This window comes from Callospermophilus lateralis, chromosome 1, assembly GCF_048772815.1.
Source record: "Callospermophilus lateralis isolate mCalLat2 chromosome 1, mCalLat2.hap1, whole genome shotgun sequence".
Lineage (NCBI taxonomy): Eukaryota > Metazoa > Chordata > Mammalia > Rodentia > Sciuridae > Callospermophilus > Callospermophilus lateralis.
In genome coordinates, this window is record NC_135305.1 from 195,732,405 (window position 1) to 195,753,291 (window position 20,887).

The 20,887-nt window shown below is 43.1% G+C and overlaps 1 protein-coding gene across 1 annotated transcript in view; it reads left to right on the forward strand.

Annotated features, from left to right (window-relative positions):
- Positions 1 to 15,587: 15,587 nt before the first annotated feature.
- Positions 15,588 to 20,887, forward strand: part of Gpd1l (glycerol-3-phosphate dehydrogenase 1 like) — a 53,126-nt gene continuing 47,826 nt past the window's right edge. The window contains exon 1 of the mRNA XM_076843158.1: positions 15,588 to 15,805. Coding sequence (XP_076699273.1) covers positions 15,759 to 15,805 — 47 coding nt within the window. The 5' untranslated portion in view covers positions 15,588 to 15,758. The remainder of the gene's footprint in view (positions 15,806 to 20,887) is intronic.

Consider the following 20,887-nt stretch of genomic DNA (forward strand, 5'->3'; position numbering starts at 1 on the left):
TCAGAGCTTGAAGCTCTGCTCTTTGGGCAGAAGTATAAGAAGTTTGTATTACCTCTGTGTGAACACGACTATAAAATCCTGCTTTACCTGAACTTGATCCATCAGTGAACACTGATAAGGCTTCATCTATAGGATGGGCACGAACAATCTTTGGAAAAATAAGTGACGTTAATGATGCAAATTGTATAATCTCATCACGAGGATAGTGACTATCTATCTGGCCAGGAAAATCAGCAAAAGCTATTTGCCATGGGCTAGAAGTTTGAAAAAGCCAATTAATCTGTTGAACAGAAAATGGAATAATTATGATATCAGGTTCAGATCCAATTAATTGTAAAATCCTAGTTCTACCCTTAATTACTAACTGAGCTATAGAATCATGAAAAGGAATTAATGTTTTTTGAGGGGAGTGGGATAAATAAATCCACTCAATAACTCCTAATTTTTGCCATATGGCTCCTGTTGGTGTATGTTCAGTTGGAAATATTAATAAATACACCATTTCCTTAGGATCAACTCTAGTAAGCTGTGCATTTTCAACTTTTTTTAAAGCTGTTTTAGCCTCTAAAGTTAGCTGACGTGGAGAGGTTGGAGAAGGATTTCCTTGTAATATCTGAAATAAAGGACTTAACTCAGAAGTAGTTAGTTTTAAGGATGGCCTCAGCCAATTAATATCTCCTAATAGCTTTTGAAAATCATTAAGGGTATGTAACTCCTTAATTCTTATCTGAAGATTTTGAGGACGGATTGTACGTCCTTGAATTATCTGACCTAGATATTGAAAAGGTGACACTTTTTGAATTTTTTGAGGAGCTATGCATAAACCCATTGCTGCAAGCGAAGTCTCTAACTGAGTAAAAATTTCTGAAAGTACCTCTGGATTAGCATGAGCCAATAATATATCATCCATAAAATGAATAATATATGCATCAGGAAAGCTACTTCTTATGGGATCTATCGCCTGGTCTACGTATTTTTGGCACAGAGTAGGACTATTACGCATTCCCTGTGGGAGTACTTTCCAGCAATATCTTTTAACAGGTTTCTTAAAATTAATTGTTGGGACAGTGAAAGCAAATCTCTCACAATCTCCAGGATGTAACCTTATAGAGAAAAAACAGTCTTTTAAATCTATTACCATCAAGCTATAATCTAAAGGAATGGCTGTGGGAGAGGGAAGTCCTGGCTGTAAGGATCCCATAGGCTGAATTGCATGATTTATTGCCCTTAAATCCCGTAGTAATCTCCAATTTCCTGATTTTTTCTTAATAACAAAAATAGGTGTGTTCCAAGGACTAAGCGTTGGTTCTATATGACCAGCCTGAAGTTGTTCCTCAACTAGCCTATGAATTATTTTAAGCTTTTCCCCTGAGATGGGCCACTGAGAAATCCATATAGGCTCCTCTGTGAGCCAGGTGATTTTTTCAGCTGTCTTAGGGATCGGGGAAGTACTCAGGGCCCCTAGTAAAAATTTTGGCTTGGAGCATTTACTAATCTTTGTCGTGGAGACTGGTTTGTAAACAGATACTCTTCCTGAAGGGTCTCCCTATCATCTCCAGGAAAATATCTCTGACTAACTTCCTCAACTGATCTCATAGAGTTAGGAGTAACTAATAACAATCCCATTTTGGTTAAAATATCTCTTCCCCATAGATTAGCTGGTAAAGGTTCTGTGCTGTCGCCATTTTGAAATTGGGCTTTTAAGTCACATGGCTGAGAAGAACTCTGAGCCCCTCTAGGAACCTCTTCCACATTTTTCTCTCCAGGAAGATCGTCTACCTCCCTTGGAGGGCTGTCTAGGACCTTGGAGGTATCTCCTTTCTGATATTGCTCTCCATAATCTCCCTGTGGAGTAGCCTGATTTTGTAAATTTAAATTTACATTTTTAACTTTGGGCCTGGTCCCTAGTGCCTTTGTTTTTAAGTGGCTTAAGGGAAAAGGAATTAACTTAGCCTCAGGCGGATTTTCCATTTGAATAGACTTGATGGCCCCTTGAATGCCTTTTAGCAGGTCTTCAGGGGGCCACGAATTCTGGCCCATATATTCAAAAAGACAAACTTCCAAAGCCGTCCAGGTTCTCTGAATATTATCTATGCCTCCAGGTAATTCATTTGAAAGACAGACCTTTTGTAACTTTCTTCCTAATTTCTCCCAAGTAAGTAAATTTGGAGATTCTTGTTCACAAAACCAAGGACAATATTTACCTACAATCTCTAAGAATTGTAATAACTGAGCTTTCTTTATCTGTTTTCCTTTCTGATTAATTATACTGTCTAAAATAGTCAGATACATTTCCTTATCCGTAGAAGTTGAATTTCCCATTTTAATTAATTTAACGTCTCTTTCCTTCAATATCTTAAGGTACTTTTGTGACCCAAATTGTCACCACTTCCTTTTGTGACCCAAATTGTCACTATTTCCTTTATCTTTACTTTTTTCTTTATCTTTATAGCGCGCTCCCACTCAATCTAGCTAATCTAGAATGCCCCCCTCGTGGGCGCCAATTCTACCACGCGGCCAGCGCAATGGTTTCATTAATGAGGTTCTTGGCATAAAAGTTAGCTAGCGAGATCGAAATAAACACACAGACTCAGTTACCTTTTTCTATGACCAGGTCCGAGACGGCTCCCCTCTCTGGTTCCCTCCACTAAACGCCCGGCAGGGCAGCAAAGATTACTCAGGGCTAGCAGGAGAGAGAGAGAGAGAGCACGCCAGGGAGTAGCCTTTTATTGGGGAGCAAGAAATTCAGGGGATAATTCCATCCAATGAAGGTTGAAGGGGGAGCCGCACTCCAAGGTCAGGGTCAGTGATTGGGCCTCCGGGGTCAGTGGTCAGTTACACCCCCACACGGACAGGTTCTCTCATCAGGAGAGGGCCGGGAAAGCTCCGACACAGCCAGAGCGCCTCAGACCCTAACCGGGAGTCACCCAGTCACGTGTGAGAATGGCTTCCGACAAGCATGACCCTCTTAATGATTGAGATCCTGTTGGTTTGCAATCCCAGATGAGGAAAATGTGAACCCAAGTCACCAGCCAACCCAGAATGGACACACAGGGTGTGTTGAGAAAGAAGCCTCTGAGATGTTTGAATTGTTGGTGCAGCACATCTCACTTTATTGTGACTGATACAGGATGCTAGGCCACTTGTGGTGCAAAAAAAGAGAAAGATAGAAAACATGAATCCATAATGGTATATTCTTGTATATTGGTATATAGTGAAAACAAATAACAATGATTTCCTGAGGATAGTGGAATTGGGCAGGAACTGGAAGAGAGAGAAGAACAGAAGAGATATTCATTACTATACAATGTTTTAAGGTTTATTTTATTTATTTTGATGCTAGGATTAAATCTATGCCCTGGTGTGTGCTAAGCATGAACTCTATCACTGAGCTATACCCCCAGCCCATTCTGTTTGTTTTAGAACCATGTCATTATATAACTTTTTCAATTATCTATCTAGCGATTTATTTTTGTGGCACAATGGGAATTGAACTACTATGCTACATCCCCAGCCCCTTCCTCTGTTTAAAAAAGTTTTTGAGCCTGGTGCAGTAGCACATGCCTATAATCCCAGCAGCTCAGGAGGCTGAGATAGGAGGATCACAAGTTCAAAGCCAGCCTCAGTCATTTAGTTAGTACCTGAGCAACTTAGTGAGACTCTGTCTCTAAATAAAATATAGATAGGGCTGGAGATGTAGCTCAGTGGTAAGTACCCCCAGATTTTTATGTTTGTTTGTTTGTTTTTGAAACAGGGTCTTGCTAAATTCCCCAGGCTGAACTTTAACTTTTGATGCTACTGTCTCATCCTTCTGAGGTGCTAGAATTACAGGCATGTGTCACCATATCCAGCACTATTTTTTTTTGGGGGGGGCGCGGGGTACTGGGGATTGAACCCAGGGACATTCCACCACTGAGCCACTTCCACATCCCTATTTTGTATTTTCTTTAGAGGCAGGGTCTCACTGAGTTGCTCCTTAGCACCTCGCTTTTGCTAAGACTGGCTTGGAACTTGTGATCTTCCTGTGATTACGAGCCTCCTGATCCGCTGGGATTATAGATGTGCACCACTGTGCCTGGCTCCCAAAACTTTTTTAAAAAAGTAAATAGTAACATAAGGATATTATAGAAAAAAATGGATGTAAATGCCAAAAGAAATAATAAAAATCACGGAAAGTGGTGGAGTCTAGAGAGTGGAATCTGGGGAGAAGGTTGCTACTTTGCCTTCAGAATTATTTGTCATTAGACAATTTTAAAACTATATGCATCTACTACTTTAATTTTTAAAAATTTAGAGAGGGATTTAAGGTGTAGCTCAGTGGTAGAGTGCTTACCTGGCGTATTCAAGGTCCTGAGTTTGATTCCCAGCACCACAAAATTAGTTAATAATAAACAATTAAGATGGTAGGCCCTAATCTCCATCATGTGGGATTAGACCCCACTTCCTTAATAAGAGTCCTTTCGTGCAAGAACTAAATCTAGAATCAATAAATGGGTTGGATGCAAACTAAAAAAAATTCTTCTCATCAAAAGAAACAATCTGTGAGGTGAATAGAGAGCCTACAGCTGTGAGCAAATCTTTACCCCTCACACATCAGATAGAGCACTAATCTCTAGGGTATATAAAGAACTCAAAAAGCTAAGCACCAAGAAAACAAATAACCCAATCAATAAATGGGCCATGGATCTGAACAGACACTTCTCAGAAGATGATATACAATCAATCAACAAATCTATGAAAAACTGTTCATCATATCTAGCAATTAGAGAAATGCAAATCAAAACCACTCTAAGATTTCATCTCACTCCAGTCAGAATGGCAGCTATTATTCAATAAGTTGGCAAGGATGTAGGGAACAAGGTACACTTATATACTGCTGGTAGGGGCTGCAAATTGGTGCAGCCAATCTGGAAAGCAGTATGGAGATTCCTTGGAAAATTAGGAATGGAACCACCATTTGACCCAGCTATCCCTCTCCTTGGTCTATATCCAAAGGACTTAAAAACAGCATACTACAGGGACACAGCCACATCAATGTTTATAGCAGCACAATTCACAATAGCTAAACTGGAAGCAGGCTTCAATAGATGAATGGATAAAAAAAAAAATGTGGCATATATACACCATGGAATATTACTCAACAATAAAAGAGAATAAAATCACGGCATTTGCAGGTAAATGGATGGAGTTAGAGAAGATAATGCTAAGTGAAGTTAGCTAATCCCAAAAAACCAAATGCTGAATATTTTCTCTGATATAAGGAGGCTGATTCATATGGGGATAGGGAGGGGGAACATGGGAGGAATAGACAAACTCTAGATAGGGCGGGGTGGGAGGGGAAGGGTGAGGGTATGGGGTTAGAAATAATGGTGGAATGTGATGGATATCATTAGCCAAAGTACATTTATAAAGGCATGAATTGGTGTGAATATACTTTGTAAACAACCAGAGATATGAAAAATTGTGCATTATATGTGGAATAAGAATTGTAATGCATTCCACTGTCATATATAAATTTTAAAAAATTAATTAAAAAAAACCAATTAAGACAGCCACGCACAGTGGCTCACACCTGTAATTCCAGTGACTAGAGGCTGAGGCAGGAGGATCCCTTGTTTGAGGCCAGCCTTAGCAAGCTTGTGATACATTGACTGAAAGAGAGAGAGAGAGAGAGAGAGAGAGAGAGAGAGAGAGAGAGAGAAAGAGAGAGAGCTGGGAATGCCCTTCAGTGGTAAAATTAAATCCCTAGTACCAAAACAAAACAACCACTGAATCTGTCCACAAATACCAAGTCTCTTGCATTGGAAAATGACATAAAAAAAATGGAATTTTTTTAATCCTGACAAGTAACAAACTTTTATCTCTTATTTATTTTTTAAAAATATTTTTACTTATTTATTTCTGCAGTACTGGGGACTGGACCCAGGGGTTCTTTTACCCATGAGCTAGCCCTTTTTATTTTGGGACAGGCTCTCACTAAGTGCCCTGGCATGCCTTGAACTTGCATCCTCCTGTCTCAGCCTGCTGAGCTGCTGGGATTACAGGTGTGTCCCACCATGCCTCGATGCCATCAGAACATTTTTTTTTTTTTAAAGAAGGGAAGGTTAGCATCTTTTTCTTTCTTTCTTTCTTTCTTTCTTTCTTTCTTTTTTTTTTTTTTTTTTTAATGGTGCTAGGGATTGAACTCAGGGCCTTGTGCATGCAGGGCAAGCACTCTGCCAAGTAAGCTATATCCCCAGTCCTAGATTTTTCAAGACATATTAGGACCACATCCTTCACCAGAACAAGGCACTTGAATATTTTCCTATTGCCTTCAAAATAAAACTCTCTGTGACAGAACAGAATAGAGCCCTGCAGCATCAGGCCCCCACTGACCTGGTCTACTCCTCTTGCTCAATCCAACATAGTTTTCAGTTTTTCAAAGGAATTAGTGACTATTGTTCTTCTGCCTCCAAACATGTTGCTCCCTCTTCCTCAAACACTCTTCCCCATTTCATTCCAAATCATCCTCTGTCTAGGCATGCTTGCTCTGGAAAGCCTTAACTGATACCTGGGTTCAAGTTGGGACCTGTCTGATCTGTTCCAGAGACCCTTGACTTTCATCAGAGTAACGTTAAGCAGGACTCTATGCAAGATACTCATTTCTTTCTCTATCTGGTCTCCCCGCTAGGCTGGAAGTTCCATGAGGTGGTGACTTTATTTGTTGTCTTCAGCTCTTGTTCCATGGTGGGAATTTAGTAACTATTTGCCAGATAAATAAGATTCGGAGCTGGGCACGGAGGCACAGGCCTGTAATCCCAGTGATTTAGGAGACTGAGGCAGGAGGATCGCGAGTTCAAAGCCAGCCTCAGCAAAAGTGAGGCGCTAAGCAACTCAGTGAGACCCTGTCTCTAAATAAAATACAAAATAGGGCTGGGGATGTGGCTCAGTGGTTGAGTGCTGAGTTCAATCCCTGGTACCCACTAAAATAAAATCAACAAGATTCAAATTCAGAACCAAGTCTAGGTTGATACATGACTTTTAATCCAGTAGAAACTTAATAATTATCTCTGCCTTCCTGTGCTGAAGTACAGTGCTAAATCTGGTAATTTTATTTTGAATACTCCCAAGTTCTCCCAGCGACCCAAGCTGGCTGGCAGCCCAGAGATAATCTAGAATAATACCTTGGGTCTGGCTGAAAGCTGGCTTCTGAATAAAGGTAAATTATGGGTTTTTTTTTTCCCTAAGAAAAGAAACAACTTGGGGTGTAGCTCAGTGGTAGAACCCTTGCCTGGCGTGTGTGAGGCTCTGTGTTTGATTCCCAGCACTACAAGACAACAACAAACTAAAATCAAAGAAATATAAAATAAAAGCAACAGATTCTCAAACTATCCCAATATAAGGGAGTTGCTGAATAAAACCTGGCATACAGACTCTTTTGATAACTTAATAAACTTTGATATGAACAAATTACAACTGACACCTGCTATTGCTAAGTATCTGGGGCTCTATTTGGTTCTTACAAGAAGCCAAATCTGCCTTTTACTCATTATGTCTCTATTCCCCAAGGAAGTGAGATAAAAGCCTTCATAAGTTTCCAGACTGAGGCATTGTTTTCCTGAGCCAAAAATCTGTAATTTCTCATTGGACTGTCAATAGCAATATTGAAGATGGGTGATTTCACTTGAAGCCAGCTGTACCAGGAACAAATGTCACCCCCAGAGATTGTATAGTGTGTAATTAGGAAGAAAGTATTGGCAGATGTAGTAGAGGAGGGAGCAGATAAAACATTTCTCTACGGTGGCCCCAGTGTGCATCTTATGTGGAATTAGAAGAATGGATTTAACCCCATATCATCCTGTAAAAAAGGTTTCCGTGCCACAGAGAAAAATAAAAATAAACTGGTCATGATGGCACATGCCTGTAATCTCAGTAGTTTGGGAGTCTGAGGCAGGATTGCAAGTTCAAAGCCAGCCTCAGCAACTTATCAAGGCCCTAAGCATCTTAGACTGACTCAAAAAAAAAAAAAAAAATTAAAAAGGTCGGTAATGCGGCTCAGTGGTTAAGTAAGTGCCCCGGGTTCAATCCCCAGTACCAAAAAAAACAAAAAAATAAATTAAATAAAAATAAAGACTTTTAGGGCCTGGGGTTGTGGCTCAGTGGTAGAGCACTTGCCTAGCACTTGTGAGGCCCTGGGTTCAATCCTCAGCACCACATAAAAATAAATAAATAAAATAAAGGTATTGTGTCCAACTATAACTAATATATACTATATATATTAATTATATATATTTTTATTATACATATATTAAAAAAATAAAGACTTTGGGAGGAGGTTCAAATTATTCAAGTTTATTTTATTTTTACTTTTTTTGTGGTGCTGGGGATTGAACCCAAAGTCTTGTGCATGCAAGGCAAGCACTCTACCAGCTGAGCTATATCCCCAGCCCTCCAGGTTTATTCTTTTAAAAATATTTTCATTACAGGCATCTATTTCTTGATGTTGATTGACATTTTAAATAGGAAATGATGTCAAGTGGAAAAACACAGAAAAAAAGTATATAATATACTAATTAAAAAGAGGAGGAAATAAAAAATATGTTTGTAGATGTGTAGAATATTCTTGGAAAGATACACAAGAAAGTCATAATTATGGTTTCCTCAGGGGAGGGAACTGGGCAGCTACTGGAATAGAGAGGAGAGAGAATTTCACTATATACCCTTTCTGAGTTTTGAACCATGTGGACAAATTAATTATTCAGGAAATATATTAATTAATCAAAATAAGGTCAGCCACAGTAAAATCAGATGAAATGACAATAGTAGATGACAACACCACAGTTTATGCTCTGAGTTGGAAAAAAATTGGCAGTACTCAGTCAGATATGGAAACAATTAAACAGAACAAGGCACAGTGGTGCACACCTGTAATCCCAGCAGCTTGAGAGGCTGAGGCAGGAGAATCATGAGTTCAAAGCCAACTCCAGCAATTTTAGCAAGGCCCCAAGCAACAGTGAGACCCTGTCTCTAGATAAAATACAAAAAGGGCTGGGGATAGGGCTCAGTGGCTAAGCATCCCTGGGTTCAATCCCTGATACCAAAACAAACAAACAAACAAGAACAATTAAGCCTATTTTTAACCTATAAATCCCCAAGTCTGAGAGTTATTTTGAAGATTGGTTTTGGCTGGGGGTGTAGCTCAGTAATAGAGCACTTATGTAGTATGCTAGAGGCCCTGGGTTCCATCCCCAGCACTGCAAATAAATAAATAAATAAAGTATGATTTTTTTTTTTTCTCAACAAGCCAGTCTTAAATAAATGCATTGCCATTCCAGTTAAAGAAAGCAAAAGCATTGATTTGTCCCATCACTGGGATGTTGACATTTTGGGGGCAAGGGGCAGTAACCGGGATTGAACTCAGGGGCACTCGCCCACTGAGCCACACCCCCAGCCCTTTTTTGTATTTTATTTAGAGATGTGGGGCTCACTGAGTTGCTTAGTGCCTCGCTTTTGCTGAGGCTGGCTTTGAACTCATGATCCTCCTGCCTCAGCCTCCTGAGCTGCTGGGATTACAGGGAGATGTTGACTTTGACCACTAGGTTGAGGTGGTTCAGCCAGTTTCTTCATTGTAAAGTCACTCTCTATCCTTGGGGATGATTTGTGTGGAGGTTTTGAGGCCGGGTGAGTGTCCTCTCCCAGAGTCGGCTTCCACCACCTTTTCTAGCATCTGTTGATGACCTTCTGGTGCCAGTGAAGCCAGATTTTAAAATTAGGTAGTCAGTGTAGTTAGGTAAATCAGGTCTAATATGGAGTGAAATCTAAAATGGAGGCCATGCTGACAATGATTCCGGGAAACGCAGGACAACTCATGGAATGTTAATAAAGTCCCGGAAAAGCCCCTAGGCCCAAAGTCCACCCCAAAGGAATGTTAATGAAACCCAGGAAACAGCCCCCAACAGATTGGGAGATAGCCCATCCCAAAGAAGTGATAATGAAGTCCTTCCTGCCCAGATTACTTGTTTGGCCCACCTGTGTCCCAACCCTTCCCCCTTACATTCCATCACCAAAACTATAAAAAGGGGAGACAACCGAACTTCCATGGATTCCACCTCTTGGGTCCCCTTCTTCCTCCGGGAGAAGTCTTTTCTGCTGTCTTCTAATTCTAATTTCTACTCTGACCTTGCCTCAGATGTTATTCTTCAACATTGCCGAAGCAAGGACTCGTCACAGGTCAACAGCGGTAACACCAGCATTCCTCCTTATTTATTAGTTGGTATTTTACTGCAAGGAAGAGATTTCCCTTCCACCTCTGTTGGTCATTTATTTCTCTTTTTCTTTCTTTCCTTTTTTGTTCTCTCATTTCTTCAAACCAGCATATATATTCATAGACTTTCATTTTATTCAAAGGGTTTTAAACCTAATACTATTGTTATTTATTTTGGTACTTGCTTCAACTTGGATTTGGCTAGTGGGAATCCTCCCCTTTTTCAATTGCAGCAAGAAGGCCCTCATAAGACACAGAGTGTCGGGGCCTTGATCTTGGACACTTGATACTTCACAGCTTCCAGAACTATGTGAAATAAGTTTCTTGTCTTTTTAAATTACCCAGCCTCAGGTATTTTGTTATAGCAGCACAGACTATGGTGTCCATACTGTCTCAAGCTCCGTTTATTTGTCTTCCATTTATATTTCTAACCAGGGCAAACTGAGTTTAATATGCCCCATCCTGGACTGGGGATGTGGCTCAAGTGGTAGCGTGCTCGCCTGGCATGCGTGCGGCCTGGGTTCAATCCCCAGCACCACATACGGTGTGGTGTGTCCGCCAATAACTAAAAAAAATAAAAAATAAAAATTAAAAAAAAAAATATGTCCAGTCCCCAAACTGAAATTTACCTCTTCTCTCCAGGATCAGCAACAATCAGGACTGAGGCTAGCCCATACTAACACTTTTGTAGGAACTTGACAAATGACAGTTGCATCTGTCAGGAAAACAGTCATCTGGAACATACCCATCTTCAATATCCTCAGTGTGCATGGTGCCTACAACCATGTGTGGGGACTCCATTGGGTGCCTCCTTCCAGCTATCCTGAAGGATATATCGTGACCACTCCTACTTCCTGAATTCCTGTCTTCCTTTGGCAACTGTGATACCACACCACAAATTCTTGAGGCTGGGTGGGTGTCCTCTCCCAGAGCCTTGTTCCTTTCTCATTCCTTCAGGCTCTTCTTTAATATTTATTCCATTTCAGAGTCCTGTCTGCTTTGTCTCTTTTGTTACTTAATTCATCTCTCTGAATGATGTCAATCACTTTCATTCAACATTTACTTGTGCCCTCTCTGTCAGGCATTGCTTTAGGCACTGACCACTTGCAATTTCTAAGTACACACCGATGATTTACAAATGTGTCCCACCCAGAGTGATGTATACAACTGCCTCCTTGAACTTGATGGACCTCCAACTTTAATTGTTGAGAACTGAGCTCATTATTCTCCTCTCCAGATCTATTCCTCTTCCTGGGTTTTCCTGTTCTAGCAAATCATGCACAAATAGTTGCCTGCACCTATTTGTGCATGATTTGCACAAAGAAAGAAGTCTTATCTCTCTGCTTCCTACTACATAAGTCCAAGCTTCACTCACTCCTTCCCATCACTGTCCCCACTACTCCGGTCTCCACTGCAGTCTAAGCTGTTATCATCATCTCTCTTATAGAAGGCTGCAGCAGGCTCCTACTTCTCACTGCCTCCTGGCCTTCTGCCCGGGCATTCATCCAGAGGACTCTTCCCATGACAAAAGACAGATGATGTCCATCCAGCTCCCTATGGTTCCTTGGCTCTCAGAATTTAAGGGCTGGGGATGCAGCTCAGTGGTTGAGAGAATTTCCCTACATCCCGTGGGTTCCATCTCCAGTGGTGCAAAAAGAAGGAGGAGGAGGAGGAGGAGGAGAAAAAGAAGAAGAGGAAAAGGAAGAAGAAGAAGGAGAAGAGGAGGAAGAGGAGAAAGAAGATGGAGGAGGAGGAGGAGAAGCAGAAGAATAATTAAATTCTGATTCTTCACTATGGTTCATAAGGAGAATCATGATTAGGCATCTCTTTCTACTTTTCTGCTTTCATTTCTTCTTTTAAAAAAATATTTATTTTTTAGTTGTAGTTGGACACGATACCTTTATTTCACTTATTTATTTATTTTTTAAAAATGTGGTGCTGAGGATCAAATCCAGGGTCCCGCACGTGCAAGGCAAGCGCTCTACAGCTGAGCCACAACCCCAGTCTTCTGTTTTCGTTTCTATCTCCTCCTTTCCTTCATTCTCTTTCATTCTTCCATTCTTCCCTCCCCACTTACTGAGCTCTTTTAGTTCCTTTTCTCTTGTAGTCTCTGGACTTTACCTTGCCTCTGCTGGAACAGACCTTTGCTGCTCCTCCACCCCTTCACCTACAAACCGAGTTTATTATGACCTGCCCCCAAACTGATATTCACTTCCTCTCTCCAGGATCAGCAACGCAACCACGGAGGCTGAGGCCAGCCCACACTAATATGAACTTGGAAAAATGGTACTATCAAAATAACACCATTCTTTCCTTTAGGAATCAACAGAGATCTTACTTTATCCAAGTTGCCTTCCTTGAGCAACTTCAAATCTGGGCAAAGGTCTCCTTTGTGTAGCCAGCGCAAGCCAACAGCATTTATCACAGTCTTGGGTAAGTTCCTGGCAATTGGTCTGTCTCTCTCTAAATATAAGCATTTAAGAAGGCAGAGATCTTGCCTTTCTCTGGGACCTAGCATAGTAACTGGCACACAGTAAGTGTTCAAAAAATAAATGTTGGGCTGGGGATGTGGCTCAAGCGGTAGCGCACTCGCCTGGCATGCGTGCGGCCCGGGTTTGATCCTCAGCACCACATACCAACGAAGATGTTGTATCTGCCGAGAACTAATAAATAAATATTAAAATTTCTTTAAAAAAATAAATGTTGAATGAATGAATAAATAGTTGGAAGAGTGTAGATATGAAATCCAAAAATCTTGGTCCTGACTCCCCACTGGACTTTTGGAAAGCCATTTTTTAATCTCACTATGTAATATGGAGCTATAGAGTATGACGATTTTAAAGCATGATCCCAAAGTACTTTGACATTTTTCCTACTGAGAAGTAGGGCCTACGTCTCCTCCCTTATAAACTGGGCTTTGTAATCTCTTGACCCAAAGAGCACGACAAAAATGTTTTGGCAATTTTGGAGCTCCAATCTTAAGAATCCGACAATTTTCGTTTCATTTCTCTTGGGATGCTCACTTGTAGAACACGGAAGTGCACCGTAGGGAGAGAACTCCCAGTGGAAAAGCTGCACCTGGAAGGAAGCCAAGACATTCCCTTTCATCTTGATTTCTGTAACTTTTTTTTTTTTTTTTTTGGTGGGGGGGTGGTACTGGATATTGAAACCAGGAGTGCTCTGCCACTGAGCTAAACTCCCAGCCCCAATCTCTGTAACTAATCTATAAATCAAATGACCTACCATACCTATTCTGGCACAAAGTGTTGTACAAATCAGGTGATCAGTAAACACTGTAGGTCTATGCTGGCAGAATGTGTTCACAGAATAACCAGGTTGCTCATTCTCAAATAGGTGTAATTGTAACGTTTGTGAGTAAGAGTTACCACATAAGGTATAAAACTTTTAGGCAAAGGTTAAAAATAAACAATTAGGTGTAAATCTTTGCAACTACAACTATACTACTCAAATGCATGACTTCATTAATTTGACAAGTGTGTTTTGTAACACAAATACAAAGGGAATAAAGCTTAGCTAGTCCATCTTTCCCATCATCCCTATATGTCTTTGCATTAGTGCAAATGATAGAAAATAAACTATCAGAAAGAAGTGGAGAGAATGCTCTGTCTCACCTGCTCCCTTTATTTTCTTAAACAAATAGCATAAACAACACACATAATTCTTTCCTTCCTTTTTTCTTCCTTTTGGTACTAGGGATTGAATTTAGGGGCAGTCTACCACACAGCTATATTCCCAGCCCTTTTTATTTTTTGAGACAAAGTCTCATTAAGTTGCTGAGGCTGGCCTTAAACTTGCAGTCCTCCTGCCTCAGTCTTCTTTCTGGTTGAGTCACAGAGTGAAGTAAAGATGAAAACAAAATGACAGTGAATCCTCTGGGCAACAAATAGACATAGTATTTTTATTTTTTAAATATTTATTTTTTAGTTATAGTTGGACACAATACCTTTATTTTATTTATTTATTTTTATGTGGTTCTGAGAATCAAACCCAGGGTCTCGCATGTGCTAGAAGAGCACTCTGCCGCTGAGCCACAACACCAGCCCCAAGGCTGAGTATTTTCCTAGGTTCTGCAATATTAGTTTCTTTAGCCAGTGTCTACCGATACTTTTATTCCTTCTCTCTCTCTCTTTTTTTTTTTTTTTTTTAGGGTTCCAGAAATTGAACTCAGGGGCACTCATCCACTGAGCCACATCCCTATCCCTATTTTGTATTTTATTAGAGACAGGGTCTCACTGAGTTGCTTAGCAACTCGCTAAATTGCTGAGGATGGCTTTGAACTCGCGATCCTCCTGCCTCTGCCTCCTGAGCCGCTGGGATCACAGGCATGCGCCACCACCCTGGGCTGTTTTCAAACTCTTTGAACTGTAAAAAATATGGGCTGGGCACAGTGGCCCGCATCTGTAATCCCAGCAACTCAGAGGCTGAGGAGGATCCCAAGTGCACAGCCAGCCTCAGCAACTTAGGCCTTGTCTCAAACTAAAACATAAAAGGGTGTGTGTGTGTATGTGTGTGTGTTTGTGGTTTCGTGGTTAAGCACCCCTGGGTTTAACCCAGAGTACCCCCTCCCCCAATTTTTTTTTTTTGAAAGCCCACATCCCATCTCATCAGTCTGGGGTGGTGCCTAGGTGTGGGGATTTGTTAAAGCACTTGAATTTTTGTGCAGCAAAGTTTAAGAACTTCTGGTTTAAACTACTTGGTCCTCCTCTGACAGTGTTTAGCATTCTCATATAGGTGTAATTGTAATCTTTGGTCAGATTGAATAACAGTCTATTTGTCAGGGAGGAGAGAAGCGTGGTTTCACCCACAAAGAGGGACCAGTCAGGTCCTGGTAAAGCAATGAGGGGCAAAGTCCTGCTTTTAAAGTGGGTAAGGGGACTCCCCCACCCCCACCCAGCCAGCCAAGGACCTAGGGCCCCTGATAATCCAAGTTCGCTGATAAATTCAGGGGCATCTAAGTGTGCATCGTGTATACAAGTGAGGCAAAGGTGAGCACTTCGAGCTCTGGTCCATGTGGGTTAACGTTAGAGTCAACCTAAGAGTCTCTCTGGAGTCCAAATCGCAGAGTGGCAGCTGTTCCCGAGCAGGCAGAAAGGAGCGTGCAGGGGGTGCAGGGCAGCCTCCAGAGTTGGGCATGCAAGACTCCGCGCCAAGACCCAGGTCTGCACGTGGCGCGGTGGGGGCGGAGGTTCTGGGGCACGCAGTGGTCGGTGGTGTGGACTACAAGTCCCGACATGCCTCGGGCAGGGGTGCGCTTGCACTAGAGCGGGGCTGGGAGGCCAGGGCCAGGCGTGCGCAGTGGTTGTTGGGAGTGGCGGGGCGGGTCTTCCCCGGCTGTCATCTGTGGCCCCCGGCGCTCGGGCAGGGGTGGCCGTGTCTATTGGCGGAGAGGCAGGCAGGGCGGGTCGCCGCGAGCCGCTGCGGGCGAGGCTGAGCGGGTGGAGGCCGGCAGCCGGCCGGGGAGGCAAAGTCTGGGCTGCTGCATACCGGTCTAGCCATGGCAGCGGCACCTCTGAAAGTGTGCATCGTGGGCTCGGGGAACTGGTGAGCGGAGGCGGGCTGGCGGCGCGGGCTCCGCCTCCAGGAAGCCCCTTTCCCTGGCGGTTTAGAGCTGCGCTCCCGACAGCAGCGTGGGCACCGGGCACCGCGCGCAGGGAGGTGGGGTGGGCGACCTCGGGGCCAGGCTGGGCACTGCGCGCCAGGGGAGGCCGCACCGAGGTCCTAGCCCGGGAGTGTCTGGGCCCTCGTGCCCGCAGGGGCAACGCAGACCGAGGGCACCGCGCGCCCATGGGCACCTGTCCGCGCCTAGGTAGCCGCGCGGCGAGCGCACAGAAGCCACCTGCTCACCACGCCCTGATGTTTTGCGCAATATTCTGAGGTCGTTCTCAATTCTCCCTACCGATCGCCTGGGTCGAGGAATTGAAGGAGGCCCAAGAATTAGTGTAGTTTTGATGTTGGGCAGACCGAAGCACAGAGGGCTTGCTATTCGGGTCTCTGGCGGGGCAAGCTCTGCCCATTAAGGTATGGTTCTCATCTCCGCTTCTGAATACGGCCAGTATCTCGGTAACGTGGTATCAGGAAGAAGATCTAAGTTCCAACGGGCCTTGTTTCCCCGGGGACCTTGAGAGTTCTTCTATGGGGAGATGTTTGCAAAGCTTTGCATTTCCAGGGCTTGATTTGACTTTAACCTTTATAAAGCACTATGTGCAAGGCGCTCTTGCACTTACTTTACACGTGTCAGCTCCTTAGTAGCACCCTTTAACGAACTCACATGGTGTGATTCTTTGGTGTGTTTGGGTGAATGCAGAGGAGCATGGGGAGGAAAGGAGGCAGAATATAGCCTTGGCATTTTCAAGCTCTTTATCTTTGCTTCACTTCTCTTCCCACTTCTGAGGGAGTGGTACGGAATCATTTGGAGTCACTGTGCCCTTTCCCTTTCAGTGCGTTTGTTTACCTGTGTTTCTGTGGCCTGACTCACATTCCGGTTCAGCCTTCTTTAAGTGTTGCAGGCATGGGCACATGGTATTTGGTCTCGGACTTACTTTTTTAAGACAGAGAAAAATACTTCTCTGAAGAAACCTGAACCTGGTTTTCCACTTTTCCATCCCATCAAAGGATGAACTTTCTCGGAACCCCTATTGCTGATCTCTGCCCATGCACTGAAATGATTTAATTATTGGTCTCTACTCCTTCCTCCCCGACTTGAGATTGAACTCAGGGGTGTTCTCCCACAGAGCTACATCCCCGTTCCTATTTAATTATTTAGAGGCAGAATCTTGCTAAGTTGGGAGGCTGGCCTCAAACTTGAACTTGTGATCTTCCTACCTCAGCCTCCTGAGTAGCTAGGATTATAGGCCAGTGCCACCCAGCTTCCCTGCCCAGCTCAAGGCAAACATCTACCTTAGTGCCCTCCAAATGCTAAGTAAATGCTAAATCAATGTCTGAAAACTATTTATTTATTTATTTTTGGTGCTGGGGATCAAGCCCAGGGCCTTGTGCATGCAAAGCAAGCACTCGACCAACTGAACTATATTATCCCCAGCCCTGAAAACTATTTTTTAATTTTTATTTTTGGTGCTGGAGATAAACCCAGGGCCTATCCCATGCTAAGCACATACTGTACCTTTGAGTTATACCCCATCCCCCAAAGTAATTTTAAACCTCGTAATGTATTTGATTAGGAGCTCATTTACTTTTTTGTGTGTATATGGGTGTATAGTGCTGGGGATCAAACCCACAGCTTCACACATAGTAGGCAAGCACTCTGATACCCCAAATCTTTATTTTTTATATTTGTTTTTTAGTTGTAGTTGGACACAACACCTTTATTTCACTTGTTTATTTTTGTATGTGGTGCTGAGGATTGAACCCAGGGTCTCGCAAGTGCGAGGTGAGTGCTCTACCCCCTGAGACACAACCCCAGCCCCCCACCCCAGACCTTTTTTTTTTTTTTTTTTTTTTGAGCCAGGGCGTTGTTAAGTGACTGAGGCTGGCCTTGAACTTGTGATCCTCCTGCCTCAGCCTCTTTACAGGAATTACAGGTTTTTTATAAACTAAAAGGTACAGTGAAACATCTCCCATCCACTTTTGTCCCCCCAGGAACCTTCTGAAGGAAAATCAGTGTTGATCTCTTCTGACCTTTCTGGAGGAATTCTGTCAGACACAAGTGAATGTTTATTTGTATTCTTTTCTCCCTTTGTTCTACAAATCAAGAGTACTGGGCACTTTTTTTTTTCAACCAACAATGGAAAGTTGTGCACATTTCATGGAGTCAGTACCTATCCAGTGCAGAGCTTCATTCAGAGGTTTCAGCTTGACTTTGCCAATTTGGGTCTCAAGGTCACTTCAATAAGATGTCAGCTGCCCTGTTGGACATACCACTGGAAAAGCACCCATTTAGCACATGTTCTTTTAAAATTAGTTTCCTCTCCTATAAAATTCCACGGATGACAGCCCTCTTTCCTAATTTAGAAGGTGCAGGTAAAAGTGGCACAGCTTTGCCATGTTGGATTTGAGCCCGAGTGATAGTAGTGAAGCGAACCTCGTTACCCTCCACTGAGATTTGGCTGCAAGCCCCTGGCTTCTTCATTCTGATGTACTTGACTGTTTTCTTGGCCCACTCTATCCTGGGGAAATGGACTAGAACTTGGCCAGTGACTCTGAAGCAGAGCAATTGAGAAATAAGCCCATAGTTTGGGCTGGGTGCCTGGCTTCATTAATCACAGGATCAGACGGGAACAGATGTTAGCATCTGTGCCATTGCCTTGGTTGGGTACAGAGCCACTCTAGTCCTAGAGAGAGGATCACAGGCTCCCCAGAGAAATTCAGGGACTTAGGAGCCCCCAAAGGGTACATGGAGTGTTCAGTTCTGGTTCAATAGATATTGGAGTGTTTTTCCCAAGTAGTTACTGTATTTTTTTTTTTTTTTTTTTTGAGGAGAGAGAGAGAATTTTTTATTATTTATTTTTTTAGTTCTCAGCGGACACAACGTCTTTGTTTTGTATGTGGTGCTGAGGATCGAACCTGGGCCGCACGCATGCCAGGCGAGTGCGCTACAGCTTGAGCCACATCCCCAGCCCATGAGCCACATCCCCAGCCCCTAAAGTAGTTACTGTATTCTTTACAGCAATACACTAGACAGAGTCCCTGCCAATAGGAAATTTACCTTCAGGGCTTGGAAGATAAGATCAAAAGAAATATAATGTGGAATGGAGATTTGTCACAAGGTTAAATGTTACATTTTAAATAGTATTTCTTAAAGAGTGCATTTTCTGAAGACCACTTGCACCTGAATTACCACTGAAATTAGATTTGCTGAATCATATTCCCTGAGGGTAGGAAAGATTTTTTTTCCCTAAGGGACTTTAGCCTTTCATTAATTTTAAACTATATCTCTAGAAAGCTGGACTTACCCATCCAGATCTGGTCCCTGTCTCAGGAACCTAAAGTTCCTTGAGCAATATTTACCCTGGGGACTTTGAAGTAGATCCCTCTGCTTATATAAATAAAGGTGTTGTTACTTATAAGCTCATAAGTTGAAAGGCAGCTATAACTCACATGGAGCCTCCCCCAGGTCACCCGTTATCTGTGGCAGTGAATCCAGCTGGCTTGCCAAGGCCCTTCAACGAGGAAGGAACTGGGTGGGAAGGTAAAGCGAGTTGTGTAAGATGGCCTAGTCCTGTCCTTTGGTCAACCTTTTCCTCCAGATAATTCAGGGACAGAAGGCTGGTGTATCTGACTGAGCCCTTTGGTCCCACCCATTGTGAGGGACAGGGAAGGGTCACTTAACCTGCCTGACTTTCCATGGCCCTGTCACTTGTAACTTGGCAATAACAAAAGCTCGGCAGATTCTTCCAAAGATGTTACAGTTTCTTTCTCCGCCCCTCTTGAAGATCACCCAGATACAGTGCAAACCATGGTTCTAGAATTGAAACCTCAGTTATATTTCCTGCCAAACCTCTGTAATGGGAGCATATGTCCAAAGACATATCCCCAACCTCTTTTGTAAGGCAGGGTCGTGCAGTAGGCTGAGGGGCCCAGATTTCCACCCTAGTCCCCTGTTTGGCGGCTTCAAGGCCTTGGCAAATGGCTTCTATGAATGATTGCTTATACTATTGGTACCTGCTGTCTAGGATTTTGTTTAGAATTGTTGCTAGAAGCAGAGATGGTCAGGGAGGAGATTAGGAAGAAGAAGGTTAGGGAAAAGAAGCTCAGGGAGGAGAAGGTTGGGAAAACGAATAAGAAACATGAAGTTTCAAAGCCACAAGAGAGAGAGCCAACTCGTCAAGGGAAACCTTGTTACAGGATTCCATGAGATGATCCAGGGAGAGTAAATGGTGGCTAGCGCTCATTCAGTATCCGCTGCTATTACCATTATTAGTTTCATCATTCTTGACCAGAGCCATCCCAACATTAAGTCACAAAATGGACCAAATTGGAATCTGGCCAAGTAGTACAGGCAGAGGCTGGGAGAGGGGACAAGAAGAGTGACTGCTACACAGCTGGAGGAGTTTCCCCAGGAGTGACCTTGTTTTCACATCAGCCCACAGCCTGACATCTTCCTCAGGCTGAAAGGTCAGGGCGAGTGCTGGCCCTCTTTGCACTGATGCCGGAAGCAGGACTTAACTCTGCTAGAACCTACAAAATGCAGCACCTGAGCTCATCATTCACCTCTGCCACCCCTTTGCCTGTGCTACTCCGTTTCTGCCATGATGCATGCTACCCAGAGATCTAAGAAACAGTCTGAGCAACTAATTTAGCTCCTCTGTGGTCAGAAGTAATTGCTTCCTTCCCTGTCAACAGGCCACTCTGACACTCTTCTGCTTTGGTAGCTGGAGGGAGAGTTTGATGACAGGGTAGGTTAGAGCTGTGAGGATATTCAGGGTCCCCTCCTCCCCTGGGGCAAGAACATTCGTACACATACAGCATAATTTAAAAAAGGAATTGACGAAGCCAGGCTGTGGTGGCAGCTGTACAACTGTAATCCCAGCAACTCAGGAGGCCAAACCTGGAGGATCACAAGTTTGAGGCCAGACTCAGCAACTTGGCAAGACCCTGTCTCAAAATGAAAAACAGTTTATATAGCTCAGTGGTAAAGCAGCCCTGGGTTCAAACTCTAATACAAAA